The 26,228-nt window shown below is 31.8% G+C and overlaps 2 protein-coding genes across 8 annotated transcripts in view; one reads left to right on the top strand and one right to left on the bottom strand.

Moving 5' to 3' along the window:
- Nucleotides 1-22,265, bottom strand: part of LOC143230259 (BBSome complex member BBS7-like) — a 69,097-nt gene extending 46,832 nt beyond the window's left edge. For 2 of the 7 annotated variants that reach the window (XM_076463493.1, XM_076463494.1), the window contains exons 1-8: nt 22,191-22,265; nt 19,651-19,719; nt 17,895-17,960; nt 13,168-13,230; nt 12,341-12,516; nt 11,182-11,368; nt 10,752-10,824; nt 9,348-9,414 (exon numbers count right to left, since the gene is read on the bottom strand). In XM_076463493.1, coding sequence (XP_076319608.1) covers nt 9,348-9,414; nt 10,752-10,824; nt 11,182-11,368; nt 12,341-12,516; nt 13,168-13,230; nt 17,895-17,960; nt 19,651-19,689 — 671 coding nt within the window. In that variant the 5' untranslated portion in view covers nt 19,690-19,719; nt 22,191-22,265. Of the gene's footprint in view, nt 1-9,347; nt 9,415-10,751; nt 10,825-11,181; nt 11,369-12,340; nt 12,517-13,167; nt 13,231-17,894; nt 17,961-19,650; nt 19,720-21,960 lie in introns of all 7 variants that reach the window. The other 5 variants (XM_076463487.1, XM_076463490.1, XM_076463491.1 and 2 more) reach the window with 4 other exon arrangements.
- A 3,787-nt stretch (nt 22,266-26,052) lies between these two features.
- LOC143228484 (acyltransferase PGAP2-like) overlaps nt 26,053-26,228 on the top strand; it is a 70,960-nt gene continuing 70,784 nt past the window's right edge. Inside the window, 1 exon segment of the mRNA XM_076459736.1 lies at nt 26,053-26,138. The gene's annotated coding sequence lies outside the window, so the exon portion shown is untranslated.

The following is a 26,228-nucleotide window of genomic DNA, read 5'->3' as shown; positions in this document are numbered from 1 at the left end:
TCTCTCTTTTTGTCAAATTACATACTGTAGTTTGTTTCTTAAGTAGTACTACAGCTGGTTTCTCCCTTTTTGTCAAATTACATACTATAGTTTGTTTCTTAAGTAGTACTACAGCTGGTTTCTCTCTTTTTGTCAAATTACATACTGTAGTTTGTTTCTTAAGTAGTACTGCAGCTGGTTTCTCCCTTTTTGTCAAATTACATACTGTAGTTTGTATCTTAAGTAGTACTACAGCTGGTTTCTCTCTTTTTGTCAAATTACATACTGTAGTTTGTTTCTTAAGTAGTACTACAGCTGGTTTCTCTCTTTTTGTCAAATTACATACTGTAGTTTGTTTCTTAAGTAGTACTACAGCTGGTTTCTCTCTTTTTGTCAAATTACATACTGTAGTTTGTTTCTTAAGTAGTACTTCAGCTGCTTTCTCTCTTTTTGTCAAATTACATACTGTAGTTTGTTTCTTAAGTAGTACTTCAGCTGGTTTCTCTCTTTTTGTCAAATTACATACTGTAGTTTGTTTCTTAAGTACTACTACAGTTGGTTTCTCCCTTTTTGTCAAATTACATACTATAGTTTGTTTCTTAAGTAGTACTACAGCTGGTTTTTCTCTTTTTGTCAAATTACATACTGTAGTTTGTTTCTTAAGTACTACCACAGCTGGTTTCTCCCTTTTTGTCAAATTACATACTGTAGTTTGTTTCTTAAGTAGTACTACAGCTGGTTTCTCTCTTTTTGTCAAATTACATACTGTAGTTTGTTTCTTAAGTAGTACTACAGCTAATGTCTCTCTTTTTGTGTAATTACATACTGTAGTTTGTTTCATAAGTAGTACTTAAGCTGGTTTCTCTCTTTTTGTCAAATTACATACTGTAGTTTGTTTCTTAAGTAGTACTACAGCTGGTTTCTCTCTTTTTGTCAAATTACATACTGTAGTTTGTTTCTTTAGTACTTCAGATGGTTTCTCTCTTTTTGTCAAATTACATACTGTAGTTTGTTTCTTAAGTAGTACTACAGCTGGTTTCTCTCTTTTTGTCAAATTACATACTGTAGTTTGTTTCTTAAGTAGTACTACAGCTGGTTTCTCCCTTTTTGTCAAATTACATACTGTAGTTTGTTTCTTAAGTAGTACTACAGCTGGTTTCTCTCTTTTTGTCAAATTACATACTGTAGTTTGTTTCTTAAGTAGTACTACAGCTGGTTTCTCTCTTTTTGTCAAATTACATACTGTAGTTTGTTTCTTAAGTAGTACTTCAGCTGGTTTCTCTCTTTTTTGTCAAATTACATACTGTAGTTTGTTTCTTAAGTAGTACTACAGCTGGTTTCTCTCTTTTTCTCAAATTACATACTGTAGTTTGTTTCTTAAGTAGTACTTCAGCTGGTTTCTCTCTTTTTGTCAAATTACATACTGTAGTTTGTTTCTTAAGTAGTACTACAGCTGGTTTCTCTCTTTTTGTCAAATTACATACTATAGTTTGTTTCTTAAGTAGTACTACAGCTGGTTTCTCTCTTTTTGTCAAATTACATACTGTAGTTTGTTTCTTAAGTAGTACTGCAGCTGGTTTCTCCTTTTTGTCAAATTACATACTGTAGTTTGTATCTTAAGTAGTACTACAGCTGGTTTCTCTCTCTTTTGTCAAATTACATACTGTAGATTGTTTCTTAAGTAGTACTACAGCTGGTTTCTCTCTTTTGTCAAATTACATACTGTAGTTTGTTTCTTAAGTAGTACTACAGCTGGTTTCTCTCTTTTTATCAAATTACATACTGTAGTTTGTTTCTTAAGTACTACAACAACTGGTTTCTCTCTTTTTGTCAAATTACATACTGTAGTTTGTTTCTTAAGTAGTACTACAGCTGGTTTCTCTCTTTTTGTTAAATTACATACTGTAGTTTGTTTCTTAAGTAGTACTACAGCTGGTTTCTCCCTTTTTGTCAAATTACATACTGTAGTTTGTTTCTTAAGTAGTACTACAGCTGGTTTCTCCCTTTTTGTCAAATTACATACTGTAGTTTGTTTCTTAAGTACTACTACAGTTGGTTTCTCTCTTTTTGTCAAATTACATACTGAAGTTTGTTTCTTAAGTAGTACTACAGCTGGTTTCTCTCTTTTTGTCAAATTACATACTGTAGTTTGTTTCTTAAGTAGTACTTCAGATGGTTTCTCTCTTTTTGTCAAATTACATACTGTAGTTTGTTTCTTAAGTAGTACTACAGCTGGTTTCTCTCTTTGTCAAATTACATACTGTAGTTTGTTTCTTAAGTAGTACTTCAGATGGTTTCTCTCTTTTTGTCAAATTACATACTGTAGTTTGTTTCTTAAGTAGTACTACAGCTGGTTTCTCTCTTTTTGTCAAATTACATACTGTAGTTTGTTTCTTAAGTAAGTACTTCAGCTGGTTTCTCTCTTTTGTCAAATTACATACTGTAGTTTGTTTCTTAAGTAGTACTACAGCTGGTTTCTCTCTTTTTGTCAAATTACATACTGTAGTTTGTTTCTTAAGTAGTACTTCAGCTGGTTTCTCTCTGTTTGTCAAATTACATACTGTAGTTTGTTTCTTAAGTAGTACTACAGCTGGTTTCTCCCTTTTTGTCAAATTACATACTATAGTTTGTTTCTTAAGTAGTACTACAGCTGGTTTCTCTCTTTTGTCAAATTACATACTGTAGTTTGTTTCTTAAGTAGTACTGCAGCTGGTTTCTCCCTTTTGTCAAATTACATACTGTAGTTTGTTTCTTAAGTAGTACTACAGCTGGTTTCTCTCTCTTTTGTCAAATTACATACTGTAGTTTGTTTCTTAAGTAGTACTACAGCTGGTTTCTCTCTTTTGTCAAATTACATACTGTAGTTTGTTTCTTAAGTAGTACTACAGCTGGTTTCTCTCTTTTTTGTCAAATTACATACTGTAGTTTGTTTCTTAAAGTACTACTACAACTGGTTTCTCTCTTTTTGTCAAATTACATACTGTAGTTTGTTTCTTAAGTAGTACTACAGCTGGTTTCTCTCTTTTTGTTAAATTACATACTGTAGTTTGTTTCTTAAGTAGTACTACAGCTGGTTTCTCTCTTTTTGTCAAATTACATACTGTAGTTTGTTTCTTAAGTAGTACTTAAGCTGGTTTCTCTCTTTTTGTCAAATTACATACTGTAGTTTGTTTCTTAAGTACTACCACAGCTGGTTTCTCCCTTTTTGTCAAATTACATTCTGTAGTTTGTTTCTTAAGTAGTACTACAGCTGGTTTCTCTCTTTTTGTTAAATTACATACTGTAGTTGGTTTCTTAAGTAGTACTACAGCTGGTTTCTCTCTTTTTGTGTAATTACATACTGTAGTTTGTTTCATAAGTAGTACTTAAGCTGGTTTCTCTCTTTTTGTCAAATTACATACTGTAGTTTGTTTCTTAAGTAGTACTACAGCTGGTTTCTCTCTTTTTGTCAAATTACATACTGTAGTTTGTTTCTTTAGTACTTCAGATGGTTTCTCTCTTTTTGTCAAATTACATACTGTAGTTTGTTTCTTAAGTAGTACTACAGCTGGTTTCTCTCTTTTTGTCAAATTACATACTGTAGTTTGTTTCTTAAGTAGTACTACAGCTGGTTTCTCTCTTTTGTCAAATTACATACTGTAGTTTGTTTCTTAAGTACTACTACAGTTGGTTTCTCTCTTTTGTCAAATTACATACTGTAGTTTGTTTCTTAAGTAGTACTACAGCTGGTTTCTCTCTTTTGTCAAATTACATACTGTAGTTTGTTTCTTAAGTAGTACTTCAGATGGTTTCTCTCTTTTTGTCAAATTACATACTTTAGTTTGTTTCTTAAGTAGTACTACAGCTGGTTTCTCTCTTTTTGTCAAATTACATACTGTAGTTTGTTTCTTAAGTAGTACTTCAGATGGTTTCTCTCTTTTGTCAAATTACATACTGTAGTTTGTTTCTTAAGTAGTACTTCAGATGGTTTCTCTCTTTTTGTCAAATTACATACTTTAGTTTGTTTCTTAAGTAGTACTACAGCTGGTTTAGCTCTTTTTGTCAAATTACATACTGTAGTTTGTTTCTTAAGTAGTACTTCAGTTGGTTTCTCTCTTTTTGTCAAATTACATACTGTAGTTTGTTTCTTAAGTAGTACTTCAGATGGTTTCTCTCTTTTTGTCAAATTACATACTGTAGTTTGTTTCTTAAGTAGTACTTCAGATGGTTTCTCTCTTTTTGTCAAATTACATACTTTAGTTTGTTTCTTAAGTAGTACTACAGCTGGTTTCTCTCTTTTTGTCAAATTACATACTGTAGTTTGTTTCTTAAGTAGTACTTCAGATGGTTTCTCTCTTTTTGTCAAATTACATACTGTAGTTTGTTTCTTAAGTAGTACTTCAGATGGTTTCTCTCTTTTTGTCAAATTACATACTTTAGTTTGTTTCTTAAGTAGTACTTCAGATGGTTTCTCTCTTTTTGTCAAATTACATACTATAGTTTGTTTCTTAAGTAGTACTACAGCTGGTTTCTCTCTTTTTCTCAAATTACATACTGTAGTTTGTTTCTTAAGTAGTACTTCAGATGGTTTCTCTCTTTTGTCAAATTACATACTGTAGTTTGTTTCTTAAGTAGTACTACAGCTGGTTTCTCTCTTTTTTGTCAAATTACATACTGTAGTTTGTTTCTTAAGTAGTACTACAGCTGGTTTCTCTCTTTTGTCAAATTACATACTGTAGTTTGTTTCTTAAGTAGTACTACAGCTGGTTTCTCTCTTTTTGTTAAATTACATACTGTAGTTTGTTTCTTAAGTAGTACTACAGCTGGTTTCTCTCTTTTTGTCAAATTACATAATGTAGTTTGTTTCTTAAGTAGTACTACAGCTGGTTTCTCTCTTTTTGTCAAATTACATACTGTAGTTTGTTTCTTAAGTAGTACTACAGCTCGTTTCTCTCTTTTTGTCAAATTACATACTTTAGTTTGTTTCTTAAGTAGTACTACAGTTGGTTTCTCTCTTTTTGTCAAATTACATACTGTAGTTTGTTTCTTAAGTAGTACTACAGCTCGTTTCTCTCTTTTTGTCAAATTACATACTGTAGTTTGTTTCTTATGTAGTACTTCAGCTGGTTTCTCTCTTTTTGTCAAATTACATACTGTAGTTTGTTTCTTAAGTAGTACTACAGCTGGTTTCTCTCTTTTGTCAAATTACATACTGTAGTTTGTTTCTTAAGTAGTACTACAGCTGGTTTCTCTCTTTTTGTCAAATTACATACTGTAGTTTGTTTCTTAAGTAGTACTACAGCTGGTTTCTCTCTTTTTGTCAAATTACATACTATAGTTTGTTTCTTAAGTAGTACTACAGCTGGTTTCTCTCTTTTTGTCAAATTACATACTGTAGTTTGTTTCTTAAGTAGTACTGCAGCTGATTTCTCCTTTTTGTCAAATTACATACTGTAGTTTGTATCTTAAGTAGTACTACAGCTGGTTTCTCTCTTTTTGTCAAATTACATACTGTAGTTTGTTTCTTAAGTAGTACTACAGCTGGTTTCTCTCTTTTTGTCAAATTACATACTGTAGTTTGTTTCTTAAGTAGTACTACAGCTGGTTTCTCTCTTTTGTCAAATTACATACTGTAGTTTGTTTCTTAAGTACTACTACAACTGGTTTCTCTCTTTTTGTCAAATTACATACTGTAGTTTGTTTCTTAAGTAGTACTACAGCTGGTTTCTCTCTTTTTGTTAAATTACATACTGTAGTTTGTTTCTTAAGTAGTACTACAGCTGGTTTCTCTCTTTTGTCAAATTACATACTGTAGTTTGTTTCTTAAGTAGTACTTAAGCTGGTTTCTCTCTTTTTGTCAAATTACATACTGTAGTTTGTTTCTTAAGTAGTACTACAGCTGGTTTCTCTCTTTTTGTCAAATTACATACTGTAGTTTGTTTCTTAAGTAGTACTACAGCTGGTTTCTCTCTTTTTGTCAATTTACATACATAGTTTGTTTCCTAAGTAGTACTACAGCTGGTTTCTCTCTCTTTTGTCAAATTACATACTGTAGTTTGTTTCTTAAGTAGTACTACAGCTGGTTTCTCTCTTTTGTCAAATTACATACTGTAGTTTGTTTCTTAAGTAGTACTACAGCTGGTTCTCTCTTTTTGTGTAATTACATACTGTAGTTTGTTTCTTAAGTAGTACTACAGCTGGTTTCTCTCTTTTTGTCAAATTACATACTGTAGTTTGTTTCTTAAGTAGTACCACAGCTGGTTTCTCCCTTTTTGTCAAATTACATACTGTAGTTTGTTTCTTAAGTAGTACTACAGCTGGTTTCTCTCTTTTTGTCAAATTACATACTGTAGTTTGTTTCTTAAGTAGTACTTCAGCTGGTTTCTCTTTTTTTGTGTAATTACATACTGTAATTTGTTTCTTAAGTAGTACCACAGCTGGTTTCTCTCCTTTTGTCAAATTACATACTGTAGTTTGTTTCTTAAGTAGTACTACAGCTGGTTTCTCTCTTTTGTCAAATTACATACTGTAGTTTGTTTCTTAAGTAGTACTAAAGCTGGTTTCTCTCTTTTTGTGTAATTACATACTGTAGTTTGTTTCATAAGTAGTACTTAAGCTGGTTTCTCTCTTTTTGTCAAATTACATACTGTAGTTTGTTTCTTAAGTAGTACTACAGCTGGTTTCTCTCTTTTTGTCAAATTACATACTGTAGTTTGTTTCTTAAGTAGTACTTCAGATGGTTTCTCTCTTTTTGTCAAATTACATACTGTAGTTTGTTTCTTAAGTAGTACTACAGCTGGTTTCTCTCTTTTTGTGTAATTACATACTGTAGTTTGTTTCTTAAGTAGTACCACAGCTGGTTTCTCCCTTTTTGTCAAATTACATACTGTAGTTTGTTTCTTAAGTAGTACTACAGCTGGTTTCTCTCTTTTTGTCAAATTACATACTGTAGTTTGTTTCTTAAGTAGTACTACAGCTGGTTTCTCTCTTTTTGTGTAATTACATACTGTAGTTTGTTTCATAAGTAGTACTTAAGCTGGTTTCTCTCTTTTTGTCAAATTACATACTGTAGTTTGTTTCTTAAGTAGTACTACAGCTGGTTTCTCTCTTTTTGTCAAATTACATACTGTAGTTTGTTTCTTAAGTAGTACTTCAGATGGTTTCTCTCTTTTTGTCAAATTACATACTGTAGTTTGTTTCTTAAGTAGTACTACAGCTGGTTTCTCTCTTTTGTCAAATTACATACTGTAGTTTGTTTCTTAAGTAGTACTTCAGCTGGTTTCTCTCTTTTTGTCAAATTACATACTGTAGTTTGTTTCTTAAGTAGTACTACAGCTGGTTTCTCTCTTTTTGTCAAATTACATACTGTAGTTTGTTTCTTAAGTAGTACTTCAGCTGGTTTCTCTCTTTTTGTCAAATTACATACTGTAGTTTGTTTCTTAAGTAGTACTTCAGCTGGTTTCTCTCTTTTTGTCAAATTACATACTGTAGTTTGTTTCTTAAGTAGTACTACAGCTGGTTTCTCTCTTTTTGTCAAATTACATACTATAGTTTGTTTCTTAAGTAGTACTACAGCTGGTTTCTCTCTTTTTGTCAAATTACATACTGTAGTTTGTTTCTTAAGTACTACTACAGCTGGTTTCTCTCTTTTTGTCAAATTCCATACTGTAGTTTGTTTCTTAAGTAGTACTACAGCTGGATTCTCTCTTTTTGTCAAATTACATACTCTAGTTTGTTTCTTAAGTAGTACTACAGCTGGTTTATCTCTTTTTATCAAATTACATACTGTAGTTTGTTTCTTAAGTAGTACTACAGCTGGTTCATCTCTTTTTGTCAAATTACATACTGTAGTTTGTTTCTTAAGTAGTACTACAGCTGGTTTCTCTCTTTTTGTCAAATTACATACTGTAGTTTGTTTCTTAAGTAGTACTACAGCTGGTTTCTCTCTTTTTGTCAAATTACATACTGTAGTTTGTTTCTTAAGTAGTACTACAGCTGGTTTCTCTCTTTTTTGTTAAATTACATACTGTAGTTTGTTTCTTAAGTAGTACTACAGCTGGTTTCTCTCTTTTGTCAAATTACATACTGTAGTTTGTTTCTTAAGTAGTACTACAGCTGGTTTCTCTCTTTTTTGTCAAATTACATACTGTAGTTTGTTTCTTAAGTACTACTACAGTTGGTTTCTCTCTTTTGTCAAATTACATACTGTAGTTTGTTTCTTAAGTAGTACTACAGCTGGTTTCTCTCTTTTTTGTCAAATTACATACTGTAGTTTGTTTCTTAAGTAGTACTACAGCTGGTTTCTCTCTTTTGTCAAATTACATACTGTAGTTTGTTTCATAAGTAGTACTTAAGCTGGTTTCTCTCTTTTTGTCAAATTACATACTGTAGTTTGTTTCTTAAGTAGTACTACAGCTGGTTTCTCCCTTTTTGTCAAATTACATACAATAGTTTGTTTCTTAAGTAGTACTACAGCTGGTTTCTCTCTTTTTGTCAAATTACATACTGTTGTTTGTTTCTTAAGTAGTACTACAGCTGGTTTCTCCCTTTTTGTCAAATTACATACTGTAGTTTGTTTCTTAAGTAGTACTACAGCTGGTTTCTCTCTTTTTGTCAAATTACATACTGTAGTTTGTTTATTAAGTAGTACTTCAGCTGGTTTTTCTCTTTTTGTCAAATTACATACTGTAGTTTGTTTCTTAAGTAGTACTACAGCTGGTTTCTCTCTTTTTGTCAAATTACATACTGTAGTTTGTTTCTTAAGTAGTACTACAGCTGGTTTCTCCCTTTTTGTCAAATTACATACTGTAGTTTGTTTCTTAAGTAGAACTACAGCCACCCAAAGGAACAATAACTAATTTTGTTTTGTGAATACGAAAGTGAATATGATTTGCATATAGGTAGACTTAAAAAATAAATATCTTTTGTGTTATCTTTGAATACTAAATTTATTTTGTTGCATATATATATGTATACACACAGACACAAATAAAATGTAACACCTCTTGGTTTACAAGATAAATATAAATACCAGTAGCTATGATTAGCCGCGTTGCTTTGGTTTCTTTTTATTCTCTGAAAACACACAAGACAGACAAGGTAAGTGAAGAAAATAACAAGTTTGGTTACCCCAGTGGATATTTGACTCAAATCTGTATTCTAAAATGTACCAAAAGCAACGTTTTCCGATGTGAAGCATTAGACTAGAACACATGAGAAGTGCAGTTCATTACACACAAGAGATGCCAGCCATATCTGTGCTTTAATTGTCACAATTAGCTACACTAAGTACAATGTAACTAAGCTCCTGGATGGAGCTTTATATGTCACATACAAAATAAATGTACGTTTTAAATAAAAAATAACACAAAACAATCAACAATTCTCACCTCTCCAGACTAACAAGGCCAATTTTTCCATCACTTGTTCCGTATAGAATCTCTTCACCAGTCGGACCTTTAAGGTAAATATAACAAGAGAAGCTTTAACACATATCTAACAATTTAAAATTCCATCTGAATAACAAAATATGGAAGATTTCAATATCATACTGAACATACAACTCAAAGTACACCTGTACTTAAAGTTAACATTTTAAATGTTCTAATGTAACCTGTACCTTTTAAACACTGTTCATTTATGTCTGAACAGAATGGATCAAATCTAAAATATTAAGTGTTCTAATGTAACCTGTACCTTTTAAACACTGTTCACTGTATGTCAGAACAGAATGGATCAAAACTAAAATATTAAGTGTTCTGATGTAACGTACCTTTTGAACACTGTCCACTGTATGTCTGAACAGAATGGATCAAAACTAAAATATTAAGTGTTCTGATGTAACCTATACCTTTTAAACACTGTCCACTGTATGTCTGAACAGAATGGATCAAAACTAAAATATTAAGTGTTCTAATGTAACCTGTACCTTCTAAACACTGTCCACTGTATGTCTGAACAGAATGGATCAAAACTAAAACATTAAGTGTTCTGATGTAACCTGTACCTTTTGAACACTGTCCACTGTATGTCTGAACAGAATGGATCAAAACTAAAATATTAAGTGTTCTGATGTAACCTGTACCTTTTAAACACTGTCCACTGTATGTCTGAACAGAATGGATCAAAACTAAAATATTAAGTGTTCTAATGTAACCCGTACCTTTTGAACACTGTCCACTCTGTCTGAACAGAATGGATCAAAACTAAAATATTAAGTGTTCTAATGTAACCTGTACCTTTTAAACACTGTTCACTGTATGTCTGAATAGAATGGATCAAAACTAAAATATTAAGTGTTCTAATGTAACCTGTACCTTTTGAACACTGTCCATTGTATGTCAGAACAGAATGGATCAAAACTAAAATATTAAGTGTTCTAATGTGACCTGTCCCTTTTTAAACATTTTTTTATATTTAGCAAATATAATAACTATTATATAACTATGTGCTTCACATGACGTTTTGTTCCACACATTTAAATTTTAATTATTCACGAATAACCAAATGTTTCTTAAAGTTTACCTTTTTGTTGAATTATCTTTGTTTTAAACTATGTAATAAAGTTGGTTTTATCCTACATTTTTTATTTCAAACATATCAACAAAAAATGTAACAAACAGTTTGAGCTGCAAACTTTATCAGAGTGGTATGAAATCAATGTTCAAGTGAAGTTTATCATTAAACTCACTAGATTCACACATTTATTTATCTAGCAGGATTCATTTTAAAACTAATAATTATGACACATTCAGAGCCACAGTGTTATAGGGCTATTTATAAAGGTTGCTAACCTCCATCATTCTGGTACAAACAAAGTGCCGAAGGTGGGCCTTCTACTTCAACTTCACACACACACTGGGAATCCTACAAATATAAAGTTCTGTACCTTGTCACTTCTCTTCTGAAATTCAACTAAAACCAGTTTTTATAAACCACAACTTGAACCATGTTCTGTAAAACTCATATAAAACTTTTGTCTGTAAATCTCAACTAGAACCATGTTCAATAAATCTCAACATCATATCCTGTATAACTCAACAAAAACCAAGTTTTGTAACCTTTCAGAAAACCTTTACTGACACATCACTTAACTTTGAACTAAAATCATGTTCTCTATTTAAAAAAGCTCCATTTAAAAATTGTCTAACCCTGAAGGTATTAATTCTGTAGCAGAATAAATCATTCCAAATTATTTATTTTATTTCATGGTGTGATGCTCACCTTCAGAATTCTGAGGACTCGATCCTGACAGGCCAGAACAGGCATGACAGTCTTAACCTTATCAACAGGTAAGATGACCAAATCATTAATCTTGTCACCTGATAAGTAGTAATTACGGTCCTGACAGTCATGGTAATGGTTGTAGATATAATTTCCACAGACAAACAAGTCACTTCCACTTACTTGCCTGCAACAAAACATACAGACCAAAGTAGTTAGCCACAAAGATAGCGTGAAGTTAAGCGACCAATATAATACATGAACATCCGAGTTCCATTTTCCATTTTGTAGTAAATCTAATACTCCATCAACAATATATGTACATATACATGAAATACACCACTGAAAAGTTACAGTTCCTCTAAATCTTTAAGAGTACCTTACATGAACAAAACAGCTAACACTTTTCAAAACAATTCACAAGAAATTTGTGGGTTAAGTTTTAAAAAATAAAACTTTAAAATAACTGTTTAGGCACAAACACTAACTTGGCATTCTGAATATTGTTTGTTCATCTGCTGTTCTGTTTTCAAATACCGTTTCATGTAACTTTTATGTGGACTCTACCAATATTTTAAAATCAAGATGGCTCGTAAGTAAAAATTATCATTCCTAAACTAGTGTAAGCTGAACCTTTGGGAAATGTTAAGTTATTTCATCATGTTTGAGTACAATCACATAATTAACTTAGTCTCAGAGTTGTGCACCCCACAATGCTTTTTCCTCAGTTAAAAATCATTGTTTGTGCACAAATATTGGTAAAAAGAAAAACCCCAACCGTTATTTTCAAAATATTGTTTTTGAAGAAGTAATTTAAATTTTCTGAAATACTTGAATATAAGATCATAAAGCAAAGTGAAGAGTTTATGAACAAACAGGTTGCTTAACTATCAAAAGACACTGACATGCAATAATATACATTAACACACGACAACACACACTGACACATAACAACACACACTGACACATAACAACACACATTGACACATAACAACAGACACTGACACATAACAACACACACTGACACATAACAACACACATTAACACATAACAACACACACTGACACATAACAACACACATTAACACATAACAACACACATTGACACATAACAACACACATTGACACATAACAACACACATTGACACATAACAACATACATTGACATTATACTTTCTGTCATGTTGGTTTCAAAACTCAGAAATTGCTTCCCTTTCCTGTTGAAACCTCGGACATTATTTCCAGCAGCTACAAATATCTTATCCTGAACAGTTCCTACAGCTCCTCCGAGTTCTAACCTAGTAACTTTCTGTCCTGGCAATGTTTTGAAGATATTCTAAAAATAAAAAATTCTTTCATAAGCAATTGTTAAAAACAGACAGTGCCAGCTAAAAGAAATATACAAGTTACTTTTGACTTCCATACGGACTTACACACACAAAGCTAATAGTTCATCTAACCAGCAATACATATTTATCAACACCTGCTTACTAATATCCATAATATTGTTTAGTGTTAACAAAATAGGAACACCTGCTTATAATTTTTATATGTGCATAAAACATCATTGTCAATTAGTAGAACTGGTGTGTGATGCAATAGAAACTGGTAAGGAAAAACAGATCATCTCTGAAAGACTGAAAAACTGCACTTCAGAAGTTAAACAATGGTAAAACATTGTTTTCATAATGACTTCAGAAGTGATTACAACAAAAACTTAATGTATCGTTTCACCAGCTGGCCATAGAAAATATATGACGTAAAAGTTGTTTTCACTAATATACGAAGATTGTTTAATTAACCATCTGGAGAGTTTTGTCACACATATTCAGGATATAGAAATTAAGCATTTTTTCAGTGACAAAATTTTATCAGCTAAATACTTCATAAATGCTTACTTTTAAAATTCAAATAATACAAGAAGGAAAAGCTAAGTAACTTTATGATAGAGTAAGTTACATAAAGAACCAAAATATTAGCTGCTCACCTGGACATCTCCTCGTTTGATTCCAAAACTCTGAAGAATCCCTTGGTGGTCTGCCACTACAACCTACATATGAGAAGATAAAACAATGTCTTTCCTCATAATTTATTAACCAACAAGGAAATCATACTGTACTACGTAACTGCTCCATCAAAGAGCACGTTTTATACAACATATTGTGATTAGTTGTTCTATACAGTAACACCTGATCATTCCCCATTAACAACTATAATAAGAACAAATAAATATTATAGTTTGTACTTTCATAAAAAGACAACAGCATGAGCCACAACAGTGGTGCATAATATGGATCGCAGGGAATAGCACAAACAGAGCACTTCGACACTCTTTACATTACACATGAATAGCACAAACAGAGCACTTCGACACTCTTTACATTACACATGAATAGCACAAACAGAGCACTTCGACACTCTTTACATTACACATGAATAGCACAAACAGAGCACTTCGACACTCTTTACATTACACATGAATTTATATAAGTTAATGTATCAAATTTATGTTCCAATCATTTCATAAGTGAACCAATGACTACATATAAAATTGTACAGGATGAAAGACATCAACCATTGCAATTTGGATTATAGTATTAAAGAAACACTAGAGATTGGTGAAAAAAAAAAATCTTCACTAAAGTAATAAATTGGAACATTTCAGTATGACCAATGAAGTCTATTACCAAAATAAAAAACTAAGTAGTGTCAATACAAAACTTAAGTGTTTTAAGTGCTGAAGGTTTGGTAAGTTGTTGCTGAAGTTACTGACAATTGATATAAATGTCACCTTACAAACTTGATAAATTTAACTGCCAGTGATAAGTTTCATATGTCCTGAACATACCACGAGCTAAAACTATTTAAGCCATCTACAAGTGTTCATGTACTAGGTATTCCATTAAAAACAAATATACAAAATATATAGTCTGTCTGTGCCTGGAACAATTGCATCATGATAAGACTGTATAATATAGTCTGTCTGTGCCCAAACAATCACATCATGATAAGACTGTATATACAATCTGTCTGTGCCCGAACAATCGCATCATGATAAGACTATAATATAGTCTGTCTGTGCCCGAACAATCGCATCATGATAAAACTGTATACATAGTCTGTCTGTCTGTGTCTGAACAATCACATAATGATAAGACTGTATATATATATTATGTCTGTACCTGAACAATCACATCATGATAAGACTGTATATATATATATAATCTGTCTATTCCTGAACAATCACATCATAATAAGACTGTATATATATATAATATATGTCTGTACCTGAACAATCACATCATAATAAAACTATATATATATATATAATCTGTCTGTGCCTGAACAATCACATCATGATAAGACTCTACATATATAGTCTGTCTGTCTGCCTGAACAATCACATCATAATAAGACCGTATATACAGTCTGTCTGTGAGTGAACATTCACATCATAATAAGACTGTATATATATAAATAATCTGTCTGTGCCTCAACAATCACATCATGATAAGACTGTATATATATAAATAATCTGTCTGTGCCTCAACAATCACATCATGATAAGACTGTATATACAGTCTGTCTGTGCCTCAACAATCACATCATGATAAGACTGTATAATATAGTCTGTCTGTGCCCAAACAATCACATCATGATAAGACTGTATATACAATCTGTCTGTGCCCAAACAATCTCATCATGATAAGACTATAATATAGTCTGTCTGTGCCCGAACAATCGCATCATGATAAAACTGTATACATAGTCTGTCTGTCTGTGTCTGAACAATCACATAATGATAAGACTGTATATATATATATTGTCTGTACCTGAACAATCACATCATGATAAGACTGTATATATATATATAATCTGTCTGTTCCTGAACAATCACATCATAATAAGACTGTATATATATATAATATATGTCTGTACCTGAACAATCACATCATAATAAAACTGTATATATATATATAATCTGTCTGTGCCTGAACAATCACATCATGATAAGACTACATATATAGTCTGTCTGTCTGCCTGAACAATCACATCATGATAAGACAATATATATATAATCTGTCTGTGCCTAAACAATCACATTATGATAAGACTGTATATATATAATCTGTCCGTTTCTGAACAATCACATCATAATAAGACTGTCCGTTTCTGAACAATCACATCATGATAAGACTGTATATATATAGTCTGTCTGTCTGCCTGAACAATCACATCATGATAAGACTGTATATATATAATCTGTCCGTTTCTGAACAATCACATCATAATAAGACTGTATATATATAATCTGTCCGTTTCTGAACAATCACATCATAATAAGACTGTATATATATAATCTGTCCGTTTCTGAACAATCACATCATAATAAGACTGTATATATATAATCTGTCTGTGCCTGAACAATCACATCATAATAAGACTGTATATATATAATCTGTCTGTGCCTAAACAATCACATCATGATAAGACTGTATATATATAGTCTGTCTGTCTGCCTGAACAATCACATCATGATAAGACTGTATATATATAGTCTGTCTGTCTGTGCCTAAACAATCACATCATGATAAGACTGTATATATATATAATATATGTCTGTACCTGAACAATCACATCATGATAAGACTATATATATATAGTCTGTCTGTCTGCCTGAACAATCACATCATGATAAGACTGTATATATATAATCTGTCTGTGCCTAAACAATCACTTCATGATAAGACTGTATATATATATATAATCTGTCTGTGCCTAAACAATCACATCATGATAAGACTGTATATATATAGTCTGTCTGTCTGCCTGAACAATCACATCATGATAAGACTGTATATATATAATCTGTCTGTACCTGAACAATCACATCATAATAAGACTGTATATATATAATATGTCTGTACCTGAACAATCACATCATAATAAGACTGTATATATATATAATCTGTCCGTTTCTGAACAATCACATCATAATAAGACTGTATATATATAATCTGTCTGTGCCTAAACAATCACATCATGATAAGACTGTATATATATAGTCTGTCTGTCTGCCTGAACAATCACATCATGATAAGACTGTATATATATAGTCTGTCTGTCTGCCTGAACAATCACATCATGATAAGACTGTATATATATAATCCGTCTGTGCCTAAACAATCACATCATGATAAGACTGTATATATATAATATGTCTGTACCTGAACAATCACATCATGATAAGACTGTATATATAATCTGTCTGTGCCTAAACAATCACATCATGATAAGACTGTATATATATAGTCTGTCTGTCTCCCTGAATAATCACATCATGATAAGACTGTATATATATAGTCTGTCTGTCTGCCTGAACAATCACATCATGGTAAGACTGTATATATATAATATGTCTGTACCTGAACAATCACATCATAATAAGACTGTATATATATAATCTGTCCGTTTCTGAACAATCACATCATAATAAGACTGTATATATATATAATCTGTCCGTGCCTGAACAATCACATCATAATAAGACTGTATATATATATAATCTGTCTGTGCCTGAACAATCACATCATGATAAGACTGTATATATATAATCTGTCTGTGCCTGAACAATCACATCATAATAAGACTGTATATATATATAATCTGTCTGTGCCTGAACAATCACATCATGATAAGACTGTATATATATAATCTGTCTGTGCCTGAACAATCACATCATAATAAGACTGTATATATATATAATCTGTCTGTGCCTGAACAATCACATCATGATAAGACTGTATATATAATATGTCTGTGCCTGAACAATCACATCATAATAAAACTGTATATATATAATCTGTCTGTGCCTGAACAATCACATCATAATAAAACTGTATATATATATATATATATATAATCTGTCTGTGCCTGAACAATCACATCATAATAAGACTGTATACATATATAATCTGTCTGTGCCTGAACAATCACATCATAATAAAACTGTATATATATATATATATATATATAATCTGTCTGTGCCTGAACAATCACATCATAATAAGACTGTATACATATATAATCTGTCTGTGCCTGAACAATCACATCATAATAAGACTGTATACATATATAATCTGTCTGTGCCTGAACAATCACATCATAATAAGACTGTATATATATATAATCTCTCTGTGCCTGAACAATCACATCATAATAAGACTGTATATATATATAATGTCTGTACCTGAACAATCACATCATAATAAGACTGTATATATATATATAATCTGTCTGTTCCTGAACAATCACATCATAATAAGACTGTATATATATATAATATGTCTGTACCTGAACAATCACATCATAATAAAACTGTATATATATATATATATATAATCTGTCTGTGCCTGAACAATCACATCATAATAAGACTGTATATATATATAATCTGTCTGTGCCTGAACAATCACATCATAATAAGACTATATATATATATAATATGTCTGTACCTGAACAATCACATCATAATAAAACTGTATATATAATATGTCTGTACCTGAACAATCACATCATAATAAAACTGTATATATAATATGTCTGTGCCTGAACAATCACATCATAATAAGACTGTATATATATATAATATGTCTGTACCTGAACAATCACATCATAATAAAACTGTCTTCAGTTTTATAACTAAATTCTTACCTTCTGACAACCTTTTTTTTCACCTGCTGGTAATAGTTTCATTGTTCTTGGTGATGTTACACCTACCTAAATTACATACACCAAGTTTATTTCATATACACAAACATTTAGTTCAGTGTTGTAAAGTAATACAATATCAACTAAATATTCTTTCTAATAACAACGTAAACCTTGTAAGGTTCTGCAAACAGTAAAACTACATGCAAGTCAGAAGTTTTTGTTTTTTTATAACATGTGGTTCCCACACATCCGATATTATTAACAGCTATAAACAAAAATGTTTCTGTGCGCATGCCAAGCCTTTGACGGAAACACCCACCCCTAAACAAAGTAACACATACAGCATTAATTTTATGATGCATTATACCTCTCCACCAATAGGAGGACAACACATCCTTTACACCTATCACTACCCATGAACACTTTGTGTAGCAAATGCTGATTCTCAACAAGGCAGACACATACTAGAAGAAGGGAGAAATGGTGAATGGTACTGTGAAGAGACTAGTATAGATGTGAAATATAATTTCAGGTAATGAAAATATTAATTTCAAAACTCACCTCTTCTCAGAAAAGACAGCTGTAAGCACCCACTGAAACAACAGTGTATGAACTGGTGTAGTTAAATTAAAAGGGTTAGCTCCTTTCTGAGAATACTGACAGTGTCATCCACTAGGGATTTTTTGTGGGTGTATGTATGTGATGAAGTTGAAATGAAAAGAAGGCATGGTTTTCCCATACTCAAAATGTACTTCTGATAGGTACTCTCCTCCACTCAAAAGATTAGCTTTTCCTGTTTTGTGCTGCCCTCTATATGCAAATTCTTTATTAATGCATACCACAAGCTTTCTGCACCCCCTGCTCCCTTATTGGAACTATGGAAGCCACGAGATGATGAACTTGACAAGAGGCAACATTAAAATGATGGAAGTATTCATCACCAATAGAAGAATATACAAACCAAATGAGCTGTTTATCTCTGCCAGTCTATGGTGTTGGTATCCACAGCCACACCCCACTTGGTTCTCAAACAATCAGTCAACTCAAAAGGTCAAAGTCTGAACTTTTAACTGGCACTTGTTCATTGTTTGTGTGAAAGTACAGCAGGCCATTTTAGAAGTTAAATAATTCAGAAGGAAAAAAATCAGAGCTCAGGCACATGACATAAAGATTACAAATCTTTTCCTTATTTTGTTTAGAAACTAAGAAGTTAAAACTTATGTAACATAAATATGTTAACTGCAAACTACATTTTTATACAAAATTTCTTGAGATACATTTATATAAAAGTTTGTTGTTATTAAATTTTGCATGTAACACTGTAAAGGTATTGACACTTGTGAAAGTACTACATTTAAATACACAGAACTGACATTTCATCTGAACAGGTGCAAGTTAATAAGCACATTCCATTCATTACATTTAAATCCGTACATGCGCATGTCTGGCCCACAACGGTAAATGTTTCATTAAGGAACAACAAAAAATATAGAACTTGTTTATATATTTTAAAGAAATATAAAACAGTTAAAAATTTCTAATAAAGTTTTAAAATTATTTAAATTGGCAAATAAATAAATAATACTATATAATAATATATAATGCTATATAATACTACATATTATAAAACTTCACAATATTACCATTCATTTTTGTAGACAAATAGTATTTATATGAAAAAAATGTTTCTTGTATAAACTTTCTCTGTTGATAAGTTTCTCTTAGTACAAAATAATATATCATTTAGCCATATTACCTGCAAGTAGTCAACACGGTTGAGATTAAGTTCCATCATCTTGAAAGTTTAATTATGACAGCAGCAGTCCTAAGAAAGATAAAAACAGAACTTAAGATAATTATTGAAGGATGTCTCAAGATCACATAAAGCTTAATCACACAACTTAAAACATCTACTAAACTAAACTAAACTAACGTGGCAGGGGTTCAGTTTAGAGAGAGAGAATCCAAGAGTTCTCTCTCCAACTGGGGTGTTCAGGAACTTTGTAGTTCCTCTTCGTCCCCTTCGTGGATTGTTATTAGGATTAAGTGGTGGGTTTTTTTTATTATTATTTTAATAAATTAATTATCGTTATTATTCTTGACTTTTGGGTGGGGAATGTCTCACTAAATGGTCTTTGGGTGGAGGCAAAGGTAGCAGTGGAAAGAAGGAAAGGTCGGACCTGTCTCAAAAGAAAAGTTGGGTAGATGTGAACATGAATGTAATTCACTCAAGTTCAGATCAAATCAAACGGCCCGATTCTGGGTCTGGCAAAAGGTTGCCTGGGCTGGGATCTAGAAATCCAATGCCTGAAGATTTTGATGTGGGGAAACGGAGTACCCGAGAAAACCCACTTTCACACGACAGGCTGAAAGTTTTGCCTGTCGTGGTGCCCTGTACCTGAAAAAAAAGGAATTCATGTTAATAACATAGTTTTATGTATTTAGACTCTTTGTTGAGTGGATTGTGATTCTTGAAATATGTTGTATGGTGATATGTATTTTGTTGGTGCACTTGATAATTTGTGTAGTGATGCCGTTAGTTTGTTTCTGTTTTCTGCTTTTCGATAATATTTCATAGAAAGTTCTGTTATTCTATCTCTTATAGTTGGTAAATTACTAATTTGGTGTAGATAATTTGTTGGTGTAAAAGATGGTAAACTGAATGCGGATTTTAATATTTTGTTTTGTTGCACTTGGATTTTTTGGAGTGTGTTGTTTGACATGTTGTATGTTACTTGACATCCGTACTCTATTAGTGGACGGATGTAAGCCTTGTATATTTGTATAATGGTGTTCGGTGCATTTTGATTGTTTACCAGTTATAGTCTTTAGATATGAAATCCTTTTTCTTATTGATGAGTGTATATTGTTTATGTGTTTTTTCCATGTTAGTTTTGTGTCGAAAGTGACGCCAAGGAATGTGATGTTCTACACATCTACAATAAGCAACAAGCCTTATATCTGTGTCTCGAGTCATTTGTTGTAGTAATTAGAGTATCTGGGATTCTTTAAAATATCATGTAATGCAAATAAACATTATCAAAATATACAATGGAATTAGGATACGTTTTTGAAAATATTGCTTGAAAATATATTTAGACACAAGAACTTCAAGCTCCTCAGATTACATCTCATAAGTTATTTAAACCTCATTTTATATTGATTATGAGTAAAAATAGTGCTAGCAGCAACAGTACCTGACTAATAAACCAGTTTGCTCTTCTAAGCAAAAATAATATGTTAAATTATCTAGTCATTTTTAAGTTTATTTTACTTCTAACCTATCCAAGTTTTTTGCTTTCATCAAAAGTTAATAATAAAAACTATTTACAAGACAACACTAAACAAGGATTCATACTGTAGAAGCACCAAAGTAATTAAAGAGGCTACTTTAATAAAACATTCAGAACCTTAACCTTACTTAATCAACAAACTGTTCTCCACCTTATACAAATGAAATACCCTGATCTAATTACGTATTTTATGTCAAAAACATGCAATTTCTCTCATTTCTTTTTGTCAGTTCTTTACACACAGCATTATAAATGGCAAATAATAGAATTACTAATTTAAGTAGTAATTATGACACAATATTCAGATATCCACCAACAGTGTGATTGAAAATTTATCATTGACATCTAAATGAATATTCTATCATTCCACGTTTTAACTTCAATCAGAAAAGAATAAGTAAAATGGATAATAAAACAATTTACTTTTAATAAAGTTTCATGTAAACAAATAATTATCTAATACAAAGGATACGTGGAAATTATTTTAAAATAATTATATCTTAATCTGTGGAACAAAAACAGCAAAGTATTCAATTTCTAATCAACTATAGGTGGGATAACAGTGGTTGTTGATGTTAACAAAATTTAATATTTAAAAATATAATTTCAACACCAATTGTAAATTGTATTTGTATAGTAGCGTAATGAACATAAATCATTAAATTTAAGTTGTAAACTTCCAAAATTTAATACAATTATTAAGCAAGGTAGTTTAGTCTTATTACATAATACACTACTTTTAATAATTAATAACTGCTAAGTTTCAATTAAACCTTTCACTTTAACTTGTCCAACGCTGCTAACAGACTACGCTATCTCCAATTCAAGATTTTGCGATATTAATGAACAGAGAATAATGCGAGATAGATTTTAACTTTTTTAGTTCTTTACCAATAAATCTAATTGCTTATCTTTTCTCAAGTATCTAGCTTGCTCGTTTAGTCACTTTTAAAACTATTAATTTTTAGTTTTACTAGTTTTATTTAGATATAAGTGTCAATACCTCACACGCTTATATGTCTCCAACACTTTAGTACCAAAACAATTCTTGTATCGCCACCTAACTTGTTAAAATTAATACAAATTTTACACAAATGATAAAATCTTATTTAATAATTTAGTATTGCTAATTATTTTCATATATACTGTTGCATATGAAATGTCGGATTTTCATGTGCAAATTTGAAACTCGATTTCTAGTGGCTGAAAGAGAAACATTATCGTAAATTTGTCTGAATATGTAATATGTTATCTGGTTCATTTCAAGTTCACTTTATTTTTCTTATTTCAGAAACTAAATAATATTTATTGATATATTTATTTTTGTTACCATGGACAAAATTTATATTCGTATCATTTTCTTGTACGAGTTCAAGTTCGCTCACAATGCGGCGACAGAAACTCATAATATCAATCATACTTTTAGTGTTGTCACAGTTAATGAATACACAGCACCGTATTAGTTTAGAAGATTTCACTCTGGTGTCACAAGCCTTGAAAATGAGTCTCAGGGCCACCCTAAGGAAGCCATTAATAAGGAAGAATTGAAGGCCTTAGTTGAATTACATACACATGACGGAACTTACAGAAAACTTAACGTTCATTATTCAACACTTTCTCAAGATCTTGAGGCAATTGGTAAGGTGAAAATCTTGATAAATGGGTACCTCACAAAATGATTGAAATCCATCAAACAGGACAAGTTGAAATTTATTTCTCACTACTAGTCGCAACAAAGACAACCAGTTTTACTGTGATGAAAAATGGATAGTTTTCGACAATCTACGATGATCCAGACAATGGCTTAACTATTAAGAAGCACAAATATATGCCAAAGCCAGCTCTTCACCTTAAAAAACATATGATTAGTATTTAGTGGTCATTATCAGGTATGGACCATTATTCATACCTAAACCCAGAAGAAACAGTCACAGCAGAGAAATATTCTTGTTAACTCGTCACAAAACATCCATCAATATTCAATCGCAGTAGACCAATACTGCTTCATGACAATGCTCGACCTCATGTCTCACGTGTTACTGCCCAAAACTAAACGAACTTCAGCATGTAACTTTATCTCATCCATCATATTAATTACATCTTTCCCAACGGCCTGGCATGGCCAGATGATTAAGGCCGTAATCTTAAGGTCGTAGGTTCAAACCCCCGTCACATCAAACATGCTCGCTATTTCAGCTGTTGAAGTGTTATAATGGGACAGTCAATTCCACTATTCGTTGGTAGAAGAGTAGCCCAAGAGTTGGCGGTGGGTGGTGATGACTAGCTGCTTTCATCTAGTCTTACACTACTAACTTAGGAACGGCTAGCGCAGATAGCTCTCGTGTATCTTTGCGCGAAATTCAAAACAAATAATATTTCCTCTACGGGTTATTACTTTTTAGCATTTGGACATTTTTAAAGAAAAAAAATGTTTACAAACTAAAGGTCAATTGAAAATGCTTTTGAAGACTTTATTGCATCAAAGGATGTCTAATTCTTTAAATATGGCATTTATAAACTTATAACTCATTAGCAGAAGTGTATTAGGTCTAAAGGAATTTATTTTGATTAAATATATTAAACAACAAAAAGATGTACTTGTTTCACATTTTCCTTTAAAAACCCGACGTTTCATATGCAACAGCCTCATCTCTCACTACTACAGCATTAAGTCTACGGATTTACAATGCTAAAATCAGGGGTTCGATTCCCCTCGGTGAACTCAACAGATAGTCCGATGTGGCTTTGCTATAAGAAAAAAAAAACACACGCACACACGCAACAGCCTGATACTGGAGATTGTCAGTATTATTGCTAATTGAATTTTTGAGAGCTTCGCCTAACGATTATAAAAGGAAGCCATATTGTTAGTTTGCTACAGTTAGTATACCATAAACCTCGGAAACTGTAATTGTGATAAAAGAATATTATAAACCGTTCAATTTAGTAGAATTAACTACAGACGTTAGTATTTCTACGAAGGCAGTAGATATTTTTCTCTGTGAAAGTCAGCATCTAAACCGCATGAGGGTAGCCAAGAATAGAACTAGCTAGATTTCCCGTTACGTGAAGTGTGCCTCTTTATCAATATAGAACTTATTCGCTTATTGTGAACCGTTGATAAAAGATTAAGTTCCAAACCAGATATAAAACTCGGTATTGTTTGTAAGTTTGTAAAACTTTTGTATATAAGCCATCATTCATAATAAAAATCATTATAAATGGTATTGTTGTTTGTATATTGAAATATATTTGTGTTTAGAACATTTAATTTGGAAGTTAATTGAATGTTGATATGTATCCAATTTATGATATTTAATTAATTTCCAAATTAAAATTTCAGGCTATTTGAAGTCGTAAGTCGTAACATAACAAAGTAGAAACTCTTCCGTGATAAATTACAATATATCTTCACTTTGTGCACTTGTTTTACATTTGTTGTCCAATGTTTGAACTTATTCTGTGCACAATATTTTCGGTAACTATGTTTTGTGAATATTTTTAAACTTATCTGCTGAATATCAGTGGGCACATTATACTGGATTGAGGTAGCTTAGAATTATAAGCCACAACCCATTAGCTGAAATATCTAATGTATTATTAACTTAACTTGTGCGACAGCTTACTAATACCATTCTATGCTTTGTTCTATAAGTCGGGTTTTTCCAGAGTTATAACTGTTTTAGTATTCGTTTCCATCTCTTGTTCTGCGGCTGATTTTTGGCACGCTTACTTTTACACTCAACAGCTAGACTAGGACAGTACTAATCCTTTGGGACCCTAATCAGAAATATTTGGTTTGTTTGTTTGTTTGTTTGGGAATTTCGCACAAAGCTACTCGAGGGCTATCTGTGCTAGCCGTCCCTAATTTAGCAGTGTAAGACTAGAGGGAAGGCAGCTAGTCATCACCACCCACCGCCAACTCTCGGGCTACTCTTTTACCAACGAAAAGTGGGATTGACCGTAACATTATAACGCCCCCATGGCTGGGAGGGCGAGCATGTTTGGCGCGACTCGGGCGCGAACCCGCGATCCTCAGATTACGAAGCGCACGCCTTAACGCGCTAGGCCATGCCAGGCCAGAAATATTTGGACTCACTCACTCGCACATACACACACACACCAAGAAAAAGTATTAATATCAATCTTTCCACAAATCCAAATAGAATTACAATACATAGTAATTTACACTTGCTAAAAGGTCATTTCTACTCACACAAACATCGCTGCTCTGGTATCCTCCTTATGTTACTCATTTCAGTCATGAAGCCTTTAAACCACGGTTAATTCCATTCTTCGTTGGTAAAGTGTAACTTTATAGTTAGCTTTCTCTCCAGTCTATCACTTCTAAATTACGTGCAGCTAATGTATCATGATAGAGAGCTCTCGAGTAGCTTTGCATGAAATGCAACGAACGAGCAAATAAACAATAAAATTATGCTGTGTGGTTTACTTAAAGGTAAAATATATGTACAAGAACTTGAACACTGAGTTTTGATAAATTATCACAAGAGTATCTAAATTCATTTAGGCTAAAACGAATGTTTTAATGATTTTCATTTTTATGCTGATTATACCTTTGAACTCAGGTGATAATCACAAAATTCTTTTCCTATGCTTTTATAAACTTCCAATTTCTAGAATAGTTAACATTATTGTGGTCGTCATTGCGACAAATTGAAATATCTATTAAGAAATGAATACGTGGAAATAACGTAATAAGTTGTTTTTTTTCTTATAAATTTGTTTCATTCCAATAGAACTAAGGTTGTCAATGTAGAAAAATTGATGTCAAACTTCAACAAATTGTATTTCTGATTTATACTTGATATTATTAATTTTTTTTTTTCGGTTTTGTTGCACTTGCAGTCTGAAAAGTGTAAACTTAGCGACAGTTAGGCTTGGGTTTTTTCGCTATTTAACGTTTTATAATTATAATGAAAAGGGAATGGTAAGTGAGTTAATAAATTAGATTATCTTCAATTTCTCCAAACGTTTTATAGAATAACAGTAAATTGATTGAGTTATTGCAAATAAGTTA

Source organism: Tachypleus tridentatus, chromosome 10 (genome assembly GCF_004210375.1).
Source record: "Tachypleus tridentatus isolate NWPU-2018 chromosome 10, ASM421037v1, whole genome shotgun sequence".
Lineage (NCBI taxonomy): Eukaryota > Metazoa > Arthropoda > Merostomata > Xiphosura > Limulidae > Tachypleus > Tachypleus tridentatus.
This window is presented reverse-complemented; position numbering and strand designations above follow the sequence as displayed.